Here is a 15,068-nt window from a genome sequence, read left to right on the forward strand (position 1 = left end):
AACCATAGTTCTAAAACCATCAATTTCTTCTGTTACTTTGTAGCTTTTCACTGGGCTAGCAATTTTTGTGCTTATTTGTCAATAAAATTTCTTTTTTTTTTTTTTTTTCGAAACAGGGTTTCTCTGTGGTTTTGGAGCCTGTCCTGGAACTAGCTCTGTAGACCAGGCTGGTCTCGAACTCACAGAGATCCACCTTAAAATTTCTTGATAGATTTGCTATGTTCTTGTGCTAAGTACAGTAACATAGTCTTCTTAACCACATTTGCAGGAGAATATTGAAGTCTTAAAAACTGGCTTTTAAAAACAAGTTTTTTTTGGCAAACATTAAATTATGTAGATACTGTTGCCTTTTTGAGTGGTTAAAATGTTTTATGTTGCCGGGCGGTGGTGGCGCACGCCTTTAATCCCAGCACTTGGGAGGCAGAGGTAGGCGGATCTCTGTGAGTTCGAGACCAGCCTGGTCTACAAGAGCTAGTTCCAGGACAGGCTCCAAAACCACAGAGAAACCCTGTCTTGAAAAACCAAAAAAAAAAAAAAAAAAGTTTTATGTTAGGGTTGAACACTTGAAATAGTTCTGCCTTTTGCAACAGAAGCTTATTTCTGTTGTTACAAATGGATTTATTCATAAATAGGCATGAAACTATTTTTTGACATAAACCATGACTAAAAGGTGAAGTATACTTATTTTAAATGAGGAATGTGACTTCTTGAATTGTTCTTGCTTTGGTTAAAAGTTCCTGTGCTTTACTCCTTGGTCTGTTCCTGTGTTGCCTTACTTCGCCTTATTTTCCTGACTCAATGTGGCTTCTCTAACAGGTCTCTTTCATGTGTATTTTACATTTTTGCCATATAGGTCTTTCACAGTTCTGCAGCCCCAGGCGGGCATTCTCTGAGCAGGGTCCGCTCCGCCTGATCAGGAGCGCCTCTTTCTTTGCAGGTTTGCCATGTGCTGTGTGGGTAGATTAGTTGTTGTGCCCTAGTGACTAGAATCTCTAGTTAAGCTGTGGAAACAAGAGAGTGTAGAGAATGAAGTTGGGAGGTTGTGTTTAAGAAAGCATTGCTTACAAAGTATAGGAACTTACTGTTTTCCACTTGGTATGTTCCTAAAGTTTTCACAAAATGTGTAAGCAGCAGGATTGATGTTTTTATGAAATTTCAGTTCATTTCTTTCTTCAGTATGCCATAATAATTTTAAACTTTAGACTCTTCAAGAAAAATTTAGTGTGTAGTTAGATTAGTAGTTATACTGTCCCCTTGGAAATGTTAGTTAAACTATCTTGTTTCCATGGCTAAGTAGTTTTTGTATTGTAATTCACCAGTTGCTGGAAATAATCTGATCTTTATAATTGTTGCAAAATTTCTGATCTACACTCTTCCCTAAGGACAACTTTTCTTGGAGCTAAGATTTAGATGAACAAGCACTGTTCTAATACTACATAAAAGGCATGTGAGCTAATTAGTCAGATCATTACATTGTTACAAAGTGTGTGCCTTGCTTATATATGCAGGAACACAGTTCTGTTCCACTTTTCACATATTGCATGCTCGTCTTGCATTATCATTTTCTAGTAGAAATTAGCAGTCTACAGATGTATTCATTGTTGTTTATTATTTTTAGTCTCCTCTACATAGGCCTGGCTGGCCTTGAATTTGAAATCTTCCTACCTAAATCTTCTGAGTAGTAAGATTACGGGTATTGTCACCTCACCCTACTATCCCATTTCTTGTTTTAATTAGAACTTATTTTACATATAAATGGTAAATATGAACAATACATATTTGTCCTAGAAAATTATATAACTATAAAACAAGTTTTTAAAAATATATAAGCTATCCTGCCAGCATCTTATACTTACTTTTGTTTTTTACTTCATTGTTTTTCCAGTGCAGTGGCCCACATCCAGGGCCTTATATGTGATCTAGGCCAGTGTTCTATCACTAGTTTACACCCTTGGCCCTCCTGCCTGTTTTTAAACAAAATTGGTGTCGTACTATTTAAACAAATTTATCAAATGATTTATTACAGTGCTTTAAATTCTTCTTTATTATGTTTAAACATTGTTATGGATATAATCAGTAAACTAGAATTGTCACTTGGCCTCAGTAACTAACTTTTTCATTAATAGTATGAACATCTATGTTTGGTTATGTTCTAAATGTATTAATTTTAGTCACTCCTGGATTCTATGTCTTGGATAGTTTTGCATCACATGGTAAATCTTCAGATGGATCTGAAAGCTTGTTCAACTGAATAATAGCTCCTAGTGTTGGGTTGGTGCCATGCTATTGAAAAAGGAATGCAATGAGATGACGCATGATCTAGTCTGAGATTTAAAAGGAGCAACATCCACCTTAATAATAATATAGTTTATGACTGACCATTTGTCTTGATTTGTAGTTCACAGCAACCCAATGGACATGCCGGGAAGAGAACCGAATGAGGACAGAGACAGTGGCATAGCACGCTCCGGTAATGTCAGGTTTACAAACTAACCCTGCTTTTTTTTTGTGGTTCTTGTTAGCTGGCATTGATTTTATTTTTATCTCTGTCTATATTGTCTAATTCTGTGTCTAGTTTGTTCATATTGACATTTCACACAGGATTGTAGAAAGGATAGGAAGAAGTCTCTTAAATTTGATATTTTAAATGTTGACTATAAAGTTTGTTTGGTGTATGCCCTATCAAACATGTCCAACCTGTGACCTGGTGGCCACATGTGGCCGAGGATAGCTACAGGTGTGGCCTAATACAAAAATCATAAATTTATTTAAAACATTATTAGCTAGGGGCTGGAGAGATGGCTCAGTGGTTAAGAGCATTGCCTGCTCTTCCAAAGGTCCTGAGTTCAATTCCCAGCAACCACATGGTGGCTCACAACCATCTGTAAAGAGGTCTGGCGCCCTCTTCTGGCCTTCAGGCATACACACAGACAGAATATTGTATAATAAATAAATAAATAAATAAATATTTTTTTTTTTTTTTTTAAAAAAACATTATTAGCTAGCTGGGCGGTGGTGGTGCATGCCTTTAATCCCAGCACTTGGGAGGCAGACACAGGTGGATCTCTGTGAGTTCGAGGCCAGCCTGGTGTACAAAGTTAATTCTAGGACAGCCAGGGCTACACAGAGAAACCCTGTCTCAAAACAACAACAACAACAACAACAAAAATAAGTAGAAAAGCCCTATCAGCTTACATCTGCTTGCTGTTAAGTAGTGTAGTGATAAAACAGAAAAAAAATCGTCTGTGCAATCAGTGATAGATTTGTGCTCAAAAAAAAAAAAAAAAAAAAAAAAAAGAAAGAAAGAAGGAAAGAAAGAAGGAAAGAAAAAAGAAGTAAAACACCTAGCTTACCCTGGGCAAGGGGTAATTAATTACCAGGGAATTATTACAGAGGCAGGGCTTCTTGAATTGTGTCTTAAAAAATAAAGAGGAGGTAGCCAGGTAAAGGCATCTTCAGTTAAAACTAGAAGTATATGTTGGGGCTCCAAACCATTCATAAGAAGAGTCCTCATCTTAGACTTGCAATCCTATTTATAAGACATTGTAAATTTGATTCCTGTACTTTATGGTAGGCCTTGTCTTGTTGTGTACCTACCTTTACTTTATTGTGATTCAGTTTGAGTATAAACTGCAATCTTTACTTTATCCTGGGTTTTGATCTTTAGGAACTTTCAAAGATAAAAAGTTCAGATGCATGAGCTCTGTTCTCAAAGACTGATTCAGTACAAAATATTTGAAAAACAAGATAAAAAGCTCAGCTGATTTTGATGGACAATTGGATCTAAAAATACTATTCTGATAGGAAGTGCCTAAATCTTTATACCCTCATCATTCTTTTCTAATTGAATTGTATTTGTTGTTGAGAATATAAAGTCTGTTTCTTTTGGTACTTACCCATTGTTTCTATTTGTTCTAGGTTTTAGTCTTCTCTTGTATCAGGAATTTTGGGTTTTTTTTTTCTGAAAAAATTATAAATTTACATATAAGTGACTAGAGAGATGGTTTAATGGTTAAGAGTGCATACTGCTCTTGCAAAGGACCCAAGTTTGGTTCCCAGCACCCTTGTCAGGTGGCTCACAATTTTCTGGAACTACAGATTTGATCCTCTAGTCTTTTCTGACACCTTCATTCTTTTTTTTTTTTTTTTTTTTTTTTTTGGTTTTTCGAGACAGGGTTTCTCTGTGGTTTTGGAGCCTGTCCTGGAACTAGCTCTTGTAGACCAGGCTGGTCTCGAACTCACAGAGATCCGCCTGCCTCTGCCTCCCGAGTGCTGGGATTAAAGGCGTGCGCCACCACCGCCCGGCCTTGACACCTTCATTCTTATGCGTATACGCTGACACAGACAGACACACACATATACATAATTTAAAGTAATAAACATAGCACTTTAAAGCAAGAAAATATTAAAATTTTCAGATAAAATTGTACTTATTTTTCATGTACAACAAGATGCCTTGAGGCATTTATATACTGTACAAATTGAGTCTACTGTTATGTGTCTGCCATCTTAGACTGCTCCAGAGAGTCTTGTGTAGTTTCTACTGATTTTTGACTCTTAAGACTTATTAAAAAGTGTTAGACTTGAAGATTCTGTGCAGGAGTAATCCATGAGTACTGTAAATGACCCATTTGAATGACTTAATTTTAATTGTTCTTTCTTTAAAAACCCATCTGCAATGAGTTCTAATGACATCAGATTTCCTTTACAAATGATGAAGGGTCATCCAAGTTAGTGGACATTTAGAGTGACTTAAGAAGTGATAGCTTGTTACAGTAGCATTTATTTTCTGGGTTGTACAGTGCCAAAAATGATTGTCTAAGAGTCTCTTGTAAATATAGTTTAAATGAATGGCTTTTCTCCTTTGAGGCTTTACTCCAAGTACTTGTTAAATGGAAAGTTTAGAAAAACTGATGAAGCAAAAGATTTGGTTTACTCTATTCTTCAATCTGTTAAAAAGAAACTTGTCACCATGTTTAATTATTGACTAATAATTGCACGTTCTTCTAACTTAACAGCATCTTTGAGCAGCTTGCTCATCACCCCATTCCCCTCCCCAAATTCTTCACTTACCCGAAGTTGTGCTAGCAGCTACCAGAGACGCTGGCGACGTAGCCAAACAACAAGTTTGGAAAATGGGGTATTTCCTAGATGGTAAGTTGGAATTGACTAAGGTTGACTAATTCCTTAAGTTTGCATTTAAGTAAGGTTTTTAGAGCTTGTGACTTGTATTTTATGTATTTGAAGATGTAACTGAAAACTTTTTAAAGGTTTATCACATTTTTTAATAGTGATAAGAAAGACAAAACTAACTTTAATCATTTTTACCATACTGTTTAGTGATACTAAGTACCAGCACATTATCACTACTGTTTAAGTCCTGAACTTTTTCATCTTCCCATACTAAAACTCTGTACCCTTTATTTGCCCTTTGTTCTACTTTTAAATTTTTGTAGTTTAAAAGTCTTAGTTTTGGGTTTGTCTGTATGTCTATGAGAATGCATGACACTTTTGTATATGTACCCATGAAAGCCAGAAGAGAGCATTGGGTCACCTATGGATAGAGTAACGGGTAGTTTTGAACTGCCCAACATAGATGCTGGGAACTGAACTTGGGTCATTTGGAAGAACATTAAGTGATCTTAATGACTGAGCCATCTCTCCAGCTCTACTGTTCTTTTATCTCCATAAACTTGATAGCTATAAGTACCTTGTATAAGTGGAGTCATGCAGTACTTACCCTTTTCTGTCTGGCTTATTTTGTTTAGTATGTCTTCAAAGTTCATCCATGTTGTAGCAAGAAGCATATATAAGAAATTCATATTTATTGCTAAATAGCACTATAATAGTGCTAAATAATGCATTATAGATACATTTGAGGGACTGGAGGAATAGCACTGTCAGTAAAGTGCTTGCTGTATAAGCATGAGAACTTGAGTTCAGATCTCCAGCACATTTTCCATGTAAAAATCCAGGTGCACCTGTTATCCCAGCACTGGGAAAGCAAAGACAGAAGGATTCTTCAAGTTTGTTGGCCATACAATCTAGCTGAATTGATGAGATCCAGATTCAGTGAGAGTCCTCATCTCAAAAAATAAGATTCAAAATGATTAAAAAGGTACCCAGTGTCAACCTCTGACCTCTATTTATATACCTACATACATGCAAGCACTTGTGTGCCTATGCACCTGTACACACACACACACACACACACACACACACACACACACACACACATATATGCAAAAGAAGTACATTTTCTTTATCCATTCACCTGTTCATGAATACATAGATTGTTTCTACTTTTTAGCTATGAATATGGTTATATAAAAGTTTCGGTCCATGCCTTCTGTCTTTTGCGTATGTGTCCAGAAGTGGGTTTACTGAGTCATATGGTCATTCTATTTTTAATTTTTGAGGAACTGCCGTATAGTGACTGTATGATTAAACATTTGCAATGTAAAACAATTCTGATATCTTTGTATGCTTACCATCATGTTCTTCATGGGTTTCGTTTTGTTTTGTTTTGGTCCTGTGTAAGGAAACTCACAACCTCTTACATATAAGGCACACATTGTACCACTGAGTTGTACTCCACCACTAAGCTACACTCTCAGTCCCACCCCTTAATAATTGCCATCCTAATGTAAAATAATTTACAAGTACTTTTTGGTCATTTTTACATCATCTTTAGAGTAGTTTATATTCAACTATTTGCTCCTAGCATATTTGTTTTTGTTGTTGTTGCTGCTGCTGAGTTAGACTTCTTTGATATTAGTTCCTTACCAGGTACCTGACTTGCACATGTTTCTTACCATTATGTGAATTGCTGTGCCATCTGTTGATGATGATGTCCTTTGATACAAATTTTTTATTTTTATAATATCAATTCTATGCTGTTGTTGCCTGTGACTTTTCTGGTCTAGCAAAGAAACCAACACCAAATTTAGTATTTTGAGGTCCTTTGTTTTCTTCCAAGAGTTCTACATTTAGTGCTTTCATTCTTGCGGCACGTATTTTGGTGTTTTAATTTCTCATGGTTCTGTTTGGGCAACTTGCTTATCCTCAAGATTTTTTTTTTCCTGTGTTAAAGTACAGCTGTAGATATAGAAACTTCATGTTTCCTCATTTACTTTACTCTAATCTTAAAATTCAGACATTTTTAGCTTGTTTTTAAATTGGGATTATTTGCTTCTTTAAGAACTTCTCGTAAAAGACAAGATTCCTAACCATTCCCAATTTGACTCTGATAAACTTTCTTTGAAAACAATGAAAAGATAGTTGAATTTCTTGGAGAGGTAACAATTGTTATACCATTGTAAATTTACATTTAATTTGATGAAACAGCAGAACAGCTTTTGCTCACCTACATTGAATTATCAGGGAGATAAACTATTGGTGTTTTAAACAAAAACATTTATTTTTAAGGTCTATAGAAGAAAGCTTTAATCTGTCAGATGAAAGTTGTGGCCCTAACCCGGGAATTGTGAGGAAAAAGAAGATTGCAATTGGGGTAATCTTTTCATTGTCCAAAGATGAAGATGAAAATAACAAATTCAATGAATTCTTTTTTTCACATTTTCCTCTCTTTGAAAGCCACATGAACAAATTAAAGAGTGCAATAGAACAGGTAAGTATAGTCCTTTGTACCTTATTTTTATTTTTTACTTCGCATTTTATTCTTTTTATTAAGAGTTGTGTTTATTCACTTGACAAAATTTTGACAGCTGTTTTGAAGCTTTACAGCATATTCCAGGACCTGCAAGCAAACTCAGTGTTGTTAAAGAAATTTACTATTTTAGACAAAGGTCTAAGACAGCTTATTCATTCAGGAACTAAATCTTTAAGGGCCTACAAGACAGTTATAGTAACTGAAAAAAAAAGTGTATGGGCAGCCTGAGCTCATAAAGTAGCAGGTGAATAAATGGATACATGTTTTAGAGGTGCTGGTAAGTGCTCTGAAGTAAAATAGTGCAGCGTTTTTTTATGTTCCTTTCTCTATTTTTCTGTGATTTTAGAGTTAAGTGAAAGGTTATCAGTGTACAGAAGGTAGTTGAAGGCGTGGAACTGATTTATTAGGAAGAGGGGAGAACACCTAGAGTTGAGTCATCAGATACTTTAAATTTCTGAAAACAGAGGAAGGCATAGGGGAAATAGAAAAGGACTGGCCTGAACATCCAGCCAGGAGAAAAGTATTTTGGGGGAAAGCCATTGGGACAGTGTTTTAGGAGGAATGAATTGTTTATGTCAAGTGGTTCTGATAGTATAGGAAACAAATGCTTAACCTTAGAAAATTGGAAAATACAGGGTAAAAATCTAATGGTAGCTAAAAAAAAAAAAAATTAACAAATGAAGGTTTTGTTTTGTTTTTAACAGAGGAAAAACAAATATGACTTTCTGATGTGAAGTCTTCATTTGGACTTATATTAAAAGTTCTCTTTGTCAGGATTTATATGTAAACCTTTGGAAATAAGATATAAAGGAGAAGCCAAACAATTTGATGTCCCTCTGCCCAAGGGGATTGGTTGGCAGTTGGCAGGAAATCTTTCTAGGCCTGGCTGCTTGTATTCATATTGTATTCCAACTTGATAGAGATTATTCTTGGTTAATATTTTTAAAATTTCCAGACCACTAACAAAAATAATCATTGAATTATTCATGTGGAAAATTTATATTCCAAAATTGATCTTATTTTGACTATAAATTATTTTAGATATATTTAATAATTTTTCTCATTTTAAGTAATTTTTCTCATTTTAAGTAATTTTCCTTTTAGGACATTTGTAATTTTTCACAGATAATATTACTTTATAGTTAAAAGTTTTGGTGAATTTTCCAGATTATTTCTTGACAAAGATTCCCCAAAGATGTGTTAACTGATCATTAGCTATGACTGAAGTTCTTAATCCCTGCCACAGTATTTGGAAAGAATATGAGGAGGAGGAGTGAATAGTCTGAGCTTAGTTACGAAGAACCCAGAGTGCTTGACTAGGGAGTTTTGACATTCTTTTTAAGGCTCTTTTGAGGGTTTGCTTTAGACACATTAATTGGGTAATATATTTAAAAGAGATTTAAAAGGGGGCAAACAAGCTGGGAGGTCTTGGTGCATGTCTTTAATCCCAGCACTTGGGAGGCAGAGGCAGGTGAGTTCTAGGACAGCTAGGGGCTACATACACTGAGAAACCCTGTGTCAAAGGGGGAGGGGACAAGGAAACCATTTAGAATGTACCTCAAGAATTTAGTAGTTAATAAGAATTTTCTGCCTCTAGGGAAGACACAAGTTTGTTTACATTAAATCAATTAAAAGCAAGTAGGTAATTTTGCTGCACAAATGAGTAAATGCTTTTTAAATTTTTCAAGTTATATATATGTTGGCTGCTCTCTTTTTGTGTAGCTTTTTATCATCAAAGTTGGTAAATTTGCAGTTCTTGTACCTGAAGCATTTTGAGTGACTTTGAAATTTTTTGTAATGGTTGTAATTTGGGGTTAGGCCTTTCAGTTTGATTTGGTTTGGTTGAGATGGGTCTCACTCTGTAACTCAGGCTAGTTTGGTGCTCAGTCCTGACTTTTCTCTCAGGTTCAGGGTTGCAGTATGCATTGCCTACTTAGAAAAGAATTTTACACTGTGTATAAAATTTAGACAGTGTAAGAACTCATTAAAGATTACTTTAAATGTTTTCATGTTTTAATGACCTTTCTACAATCTGGAGTATTAGTTATAGAGTGATGAAACTGAATGGTTACATTTATGTAAGTGAATGTGACTTAATACGAAAATTACAAAATAAGTAATAGAGTTTAAAATCATTTCTTCTAGAACCAGCTTGCAAAATACTTCTATTATTTATTGATTTTTGTTTCTAAGCACCATGGTAATTATTTTGAAGTCTATACTAGTTTTTGAGATCTGTGATATAGTTTTAAAACGTTGTTAGCAAGATTTAGCAACACTAAATTCTGCTAAAGGAGCATTCATGCTGTCAGTTGCAAGTTTCTTTTCTTTTCTTTTCTTTTTTCTTTTCAAGACAGGATTCCGCCAGGCAGTGGTGGCGCACGCCTTTAATCCCAGCACTCGGGAGGCAGAGGCAGGCGGATCTCTGTGAGTTCGAGACCAGCCTGGTCTACAAGAGCTAGTTCCAGGACAGGCTCCAAAACCACAGAGAAACCCTGTCTCGAAAAACCAAAAAAAAAAAAAAAAAAAAAAAAAAAAAAAAAAAAGACAGGATTCCTTGGCTGTTTTGGAACTTGTTTTATAGACCAGAATGGCCTCAAACTTGTAGAGACTCGTCTGCCTCTGCTTCCTGAGTGCTGAGTTAAAAGCATGTGTTACCATTGTTCTGCAAGTTTCTTTTTATCATTAATTAATTGATTGATTAATTTTACATGTTGACCACAGTTTCCCCTCCCTCCTATCCTCCAATTCCCTTCCCCCTTTCACCCTTCTACACCTTCCCCTCCCCCACCATCACTCTTCCTCTATCTCCATTCAGAAGGTGTAAAGCCTCCCTTGGGAGTCAACAGAGCATGGCCTATCAAGTAGAGGCAGAACCAAGCTCCTCCCCTTGCATCAATGCTGGGGAAGGCATCCCACCATAGGGAAGTTGCAAGTTTCTTAACACTAAATAAAACAGTGAGTTTTACTTTCCACCTATGAGGCTTGATCTCTGTCTTCGGCTTAGAATAATGGAATCTTAAATATGTGGAGTTTTGTTTAATCAATTTGTAGTTACATGAAGAATACAGAATTAAATTCTCATTGAAAAAGTTAACTTTTTCTCTTTTAACCTCTACTATCTGAAACTAATCTACTCTTTTTCTACCAAGATGAAAACTTTTCAGTTTACACTGCATGTGCTATTAAAAAAACAAGTGACTGGACATGGTGACTCAAGTGAACTCTGTGAGTTCAAGGTCACCTGGTCTATTACACAAACTCTGTCAGAGAGAGAGAGAGAGAGAGAGAGAGAGAGAGAGAGAGAGAGAGAGAGAGAGAGAGAGAGAGAGAGAGAGAGAGAGGAGACAGAGAGAGAAGAGAGACAGAGAGAAAGAGAGAGGAGAGACAGAGACAGACAGACAGACAGAGAGGAGAAACACAGAGAGAGAATAGGAAAGAAAACAAGTACCTGGCCAAGGTTGTAGTAGTTGAGTTATAGAGCCTGCCTAGCTGTCCAGGGGATGCATTTGTTCCTCAGTGCTGATTGGGATGGAAACACAGAGGGGAATAAGCAAATACTGTGTTCTGACTTGAGAGATCCTTTAGTTGAATGGTATTTCAGGTTTTTCATAAGGTATTAAGAATGTTTCTTGTGACATACTGTGGTCTGTTAGTGAGTTCCTGTGCGTTTTGTTTAGAGAAAAAGTAGCTGGTTGTGGTAATGCATGCCTGTAATCCTAGCCGTGGGGAGACTGGGACAGGAGCATTACCAAAAGTTTGAGGCCACTCTGGGGTACATAGTTCAGGGTAGCCTAGATTACAGAGTGAGACTGTGTCTCAAAAAACCAAAGTTTTTGTTGATATAGCTGGAAAAACTGTAAACATTAAGTTCTTTGTGTGTTGATGTTTTGCAGTTTGTTACCACAGAGACATTTTAACAGTTGAAATTTTTAAATTTTGTAACCATCATTAATGACCAAACTTACAGTAGAGAAAGCCTCTGTAGATAAGGTATATTAAGGTTCTGTCTTTCCTCCAGTGTTGTGACTATAATTAGTGTAAGAATTAATTGTGTAATGATTGTTTTCAAGGCTATGAAAATGAGCCGGAGATCAGCTGATGCCAGCCAGAGAAGTTTGGCATACAATCGCATAGTTGATGCCCTAACTGAATTCAGGTATTTTACTCCTCACTTTGCTACAATACAGAGCTGTTTTATAGTATACGTAAGGTAATTTATTTACATAAAAAGATAGTTTAACTTGTTTAAATAAGACTTAGTTTTTTAAATTTCTTTTTTTTGTTGTCATTGTGTTTTGTTTTATTTCTTTGTTTTTCAGAAAGGGTCTTACTGTGTTGCCAAGGCTAACTTGGCACTTGTGATCCTCTTGCCTTAATCTCCAGAATTCTGGAAATGCAACTCTTTAAATTTCTTTTGTCTCATGACTATATGAGAATGTCATCAGTAAGGCAGTTATGTTATTAAATTATGTTTGGGAGTTGTTGGGATATACTTTTAATATTATATCATTTGAGAAACAAATATGAGAAGAACTTCTTGTTCGAGCAGATGTATGGTTTATTTTCTCAGGATAGGTATAGGGATAGCTTTTTCAAGTGAAACCTTTCTAGCCTTGTTAAGACATGCATATTTTTAGGCATAGTAAAGTAACTAAGAATGAGTTCATCAGGACTGGAGAGATGGCTCAGCCGTTAAGAGCACTGGCTGCTCTTCCAGAGAACCTGAGTTCAATTCCTAGCACCCACATGTCAGCTTACAACTGTGTGTAACTAGTTCCAGGGGATCTGATACCTTCATACCAATGCACATTAAATAAATTTAAATATATTTTTAAAAAAGGAGTTCATCATAACTAAATTTTAACATGTGTATCTGGGAGCATCTTAGGATGTGTGGCTGTGAAGAGACATCATGACCACGGCCTCTCTTATAAAGTAAAATATTTAGTTGGCAGCTTACAGTTTCAGAGGTTTAGTCTGAGAGCATGGCGGTATACATGCAGACATGGTGCGGCAACAGGAAGTGAACTGAGGTGCTGGGTATAGCTTGAGCATATATAAGACCTCAAGACCCACCTTCACAGTGACATACTTCCTTCAACAAGACCACATCTACCAAAAAAAAAAAAAAAACCACATCTACTCCAAGAAAGCCACATCTCCTAATAGTGCTACTTCCTTTTGGGGGCCATTTTCTTACAAACCACCACAGGGGTCTTGAGAGATGATGGATCACTCATCAGTTAAGCACACATACTCCTCTTTCAGGAGGACCCATGTTTGGTTCTCAGCACACATACAGTAGCTCACAACCATCTATACCTCTAGTTCCAAGGAATATGATGCCCTCTTTTGGCCTCAGCAGATATCAGGCACACATGTGGTACAAGTGCATTCAGTCAGCAAGCACTGAATGAAATGTAAATTAAAACTTATATTTTATTACTAATTTGTTAATTATATTAATTTTTATAGAATTCTTAATCTATAAGATTCTTGTTACAAAAGTTTTATTTTTATCTTATTTAAAATACCTTTAACTTCTCATTGTTGTTTGGGGATTTTTGAGACAGAATGGTCTGGGACTTACTTCCTAGGCCAGGCTGACCCCATACTAAGCTAAAGCAGTATTCTTGCCTCTGCCTGGCAAGGGCCAAAATTCCATATATGTGTTACCAGGCTCAACAAAATGTCTTTAGTTCTTAATCATTTTTACGTTCTCTGCAGTGATGAATTTTTTATGTTCTCCCAAGAACTTTCCAAAGTGGCGTGTCTGCTATTTTATGTATTGTGCATTGTCTTCATATTTGTTAGTACATTGTGTTAATATTGGTTAAATAGTTAATAAAACTTGTGTGTGGGCTAGTGAGATAACTCAGCAGGTGAAAACTCTTGCTGTTTAAGCCTAATAACCTGAGTTTGAGCACTTGAACCTACATGAAAAGACCAGATGTGGCACACATCTGTCATCCCAGTACCTCTACTGCAAGATAGAAGCTAGAGAAAGGGTGATTGACTGGAAGCTAATGAACCAGCTAGCCTGGATTATGTAACATAGTAAAAACAAGAGAGACCCTGTGTCACCAGGGTGGAAAGCCAGAACCGACTCTCAGAAGTTGTCTTCTGACCTCCATACATCTCTGTCTCTTCCCTCTCCCTCTTTCTTTTTCAATAATGATAAAGTTTTTGCTAAATGAAAAGCTGTATGGGCAAAAGAATTATTTTCCCTTTTAGATTCTAAGTGCTAAAGAAATTTACTGAGAAAGGTAATGGAATTTTTGGAGAGTTTAAAGAACTTTTTAGGGCAGTGCTACTGAATATAGTTTGTGCCCAAAGTCACTTGAGTCTATTTAATGCAACCCAATTCAGTTCCTCAGTCTTGGAACTCATGTTCCAACTGTGTTACTGCATAGACATTGCTTATGTTGTGCATTTCTATCAAGACTGGAAGATGTGCTTGAGAATGCTCGTGATGGAAGGGAGGACATGGTGGTTCTGTTTTCAGATTTACTTGTTTCTAAAGCTTCTAAAACTCAGCTTTTACAGAGCTGGTTAGTATAGTGAATATACATACAGATTTGGTTGCTTACATAAAAGGAAAAGAATTGACAAATATGCTTTGAAGGTTTTATGATAGGGTATGTCACAGGACAGCTAGGAGCACACTATAGTGATTGTGCAGTAGTCTTTCCTGGCGTTGATCTAAGGAAAAACTCCAGAAAGTAGAGAGACATAAAATAAACCATATGTGTTTGCTGTTCTCATCCTCCTGAAGCTTACTAGCTGCTAGCCCGGTAACCCATAGTAGTGTGTTTAGGTAGATGGTTAGTAGTTTTCTTTTGTATGTGCTGATAATTTGCAGTTGATTAAGTAGAATGTATAATTTAGAACTGTAAGGTATATAAAGGGGATCTAGGGAGTACCTAGAACTCTCCTTTGGTCTTACAGATGGAAGAAATTGATGACCAAAGTAGGAAAATAATGTGCTATAAGGGCAGTATTAGAGGGGGAAGTGCCAGCACCAGGGTCTGAGCCAGCATATTTCACCTTTACCTACAAAATATACTTCCCATGCTAATAGCTGATGGCAAAGAAGGAAAAGCGAGGCTCGTTGACTTTTTTTTTTTCTTTCCTCAGAAGCTCTAATAATCTAGGTGTGAATAGTCATCTGGCAGTAAGCCTTTAAGAGTATGTTATTTGGAGAACCATAAATTTTACAATGTGTCTTCTTCTTTTTAGAACAACAATTTGTAATCTTTACACAATGCCAAGAATTGGAGAACCTGTCTGGCTTACAATGATGTCAGGGACTCCTGAAAAAAAACAGCTTTGCCATCGTTTCATGAAGGAATTCACTTTTCTAATGGAAAATGCCTCCAAAAATCAGTATGGC

The 15,068-nt window shown here is 36.2% G+C and overlaps 1 protein-coding gene across 2 annotated transcripts in view; it reads left to right on the plus strand.

Annotated features, from left to right (window-relative positions):
* Fnip1 (folliculin interacting protein 1) overlaps positions 1–15,068 on the plus strand; it is a 91,240-nt gene that overhangs the window by 57,960 nt on the left and 18,212 nt on the right. The window contains exons 7-12 of one of the 2 annotated variants that reach the window (XM_057773695.1): positions 854–937; positions 2,399–2,470; positions 5,019–5,154; positions 7,429–7,630; positions 11,746–11,831; positions 14,915–15,061. In XM_057773695.1, the coding sequence (XP_057629678.1) occupies positions 854–937; positions 2,399–2,470; positions 5,019–5,154; positions 7,429–7,630; positions 11,746–11,831; positions 14,915–15,061 (727 nt within the window). The remainder of the gene's footprint in view (positions 1–853; positions 938–2,398; positions 2,471–5,018; positions 5,155–7,428; positions 7,631–11,745; positions 11,832–14,914; positions 15,062–15,068) is intronic. The other variant, XM_057773696.1, reaches the window with a different exon arrangement.

This window comes from Chionomys nivalis, chromosome 7 (genome assembly GCF_950005125.1).
Source record: "Chionomys nivalis chromosome 7, mChiNiv1.1, whole genome shotgun sequence".
NCBI lineage: Eukaryota > Metazoa > Chordata > Mammalia > Rodentia > Cricetidae > Chionomys > Chionomys nivalis.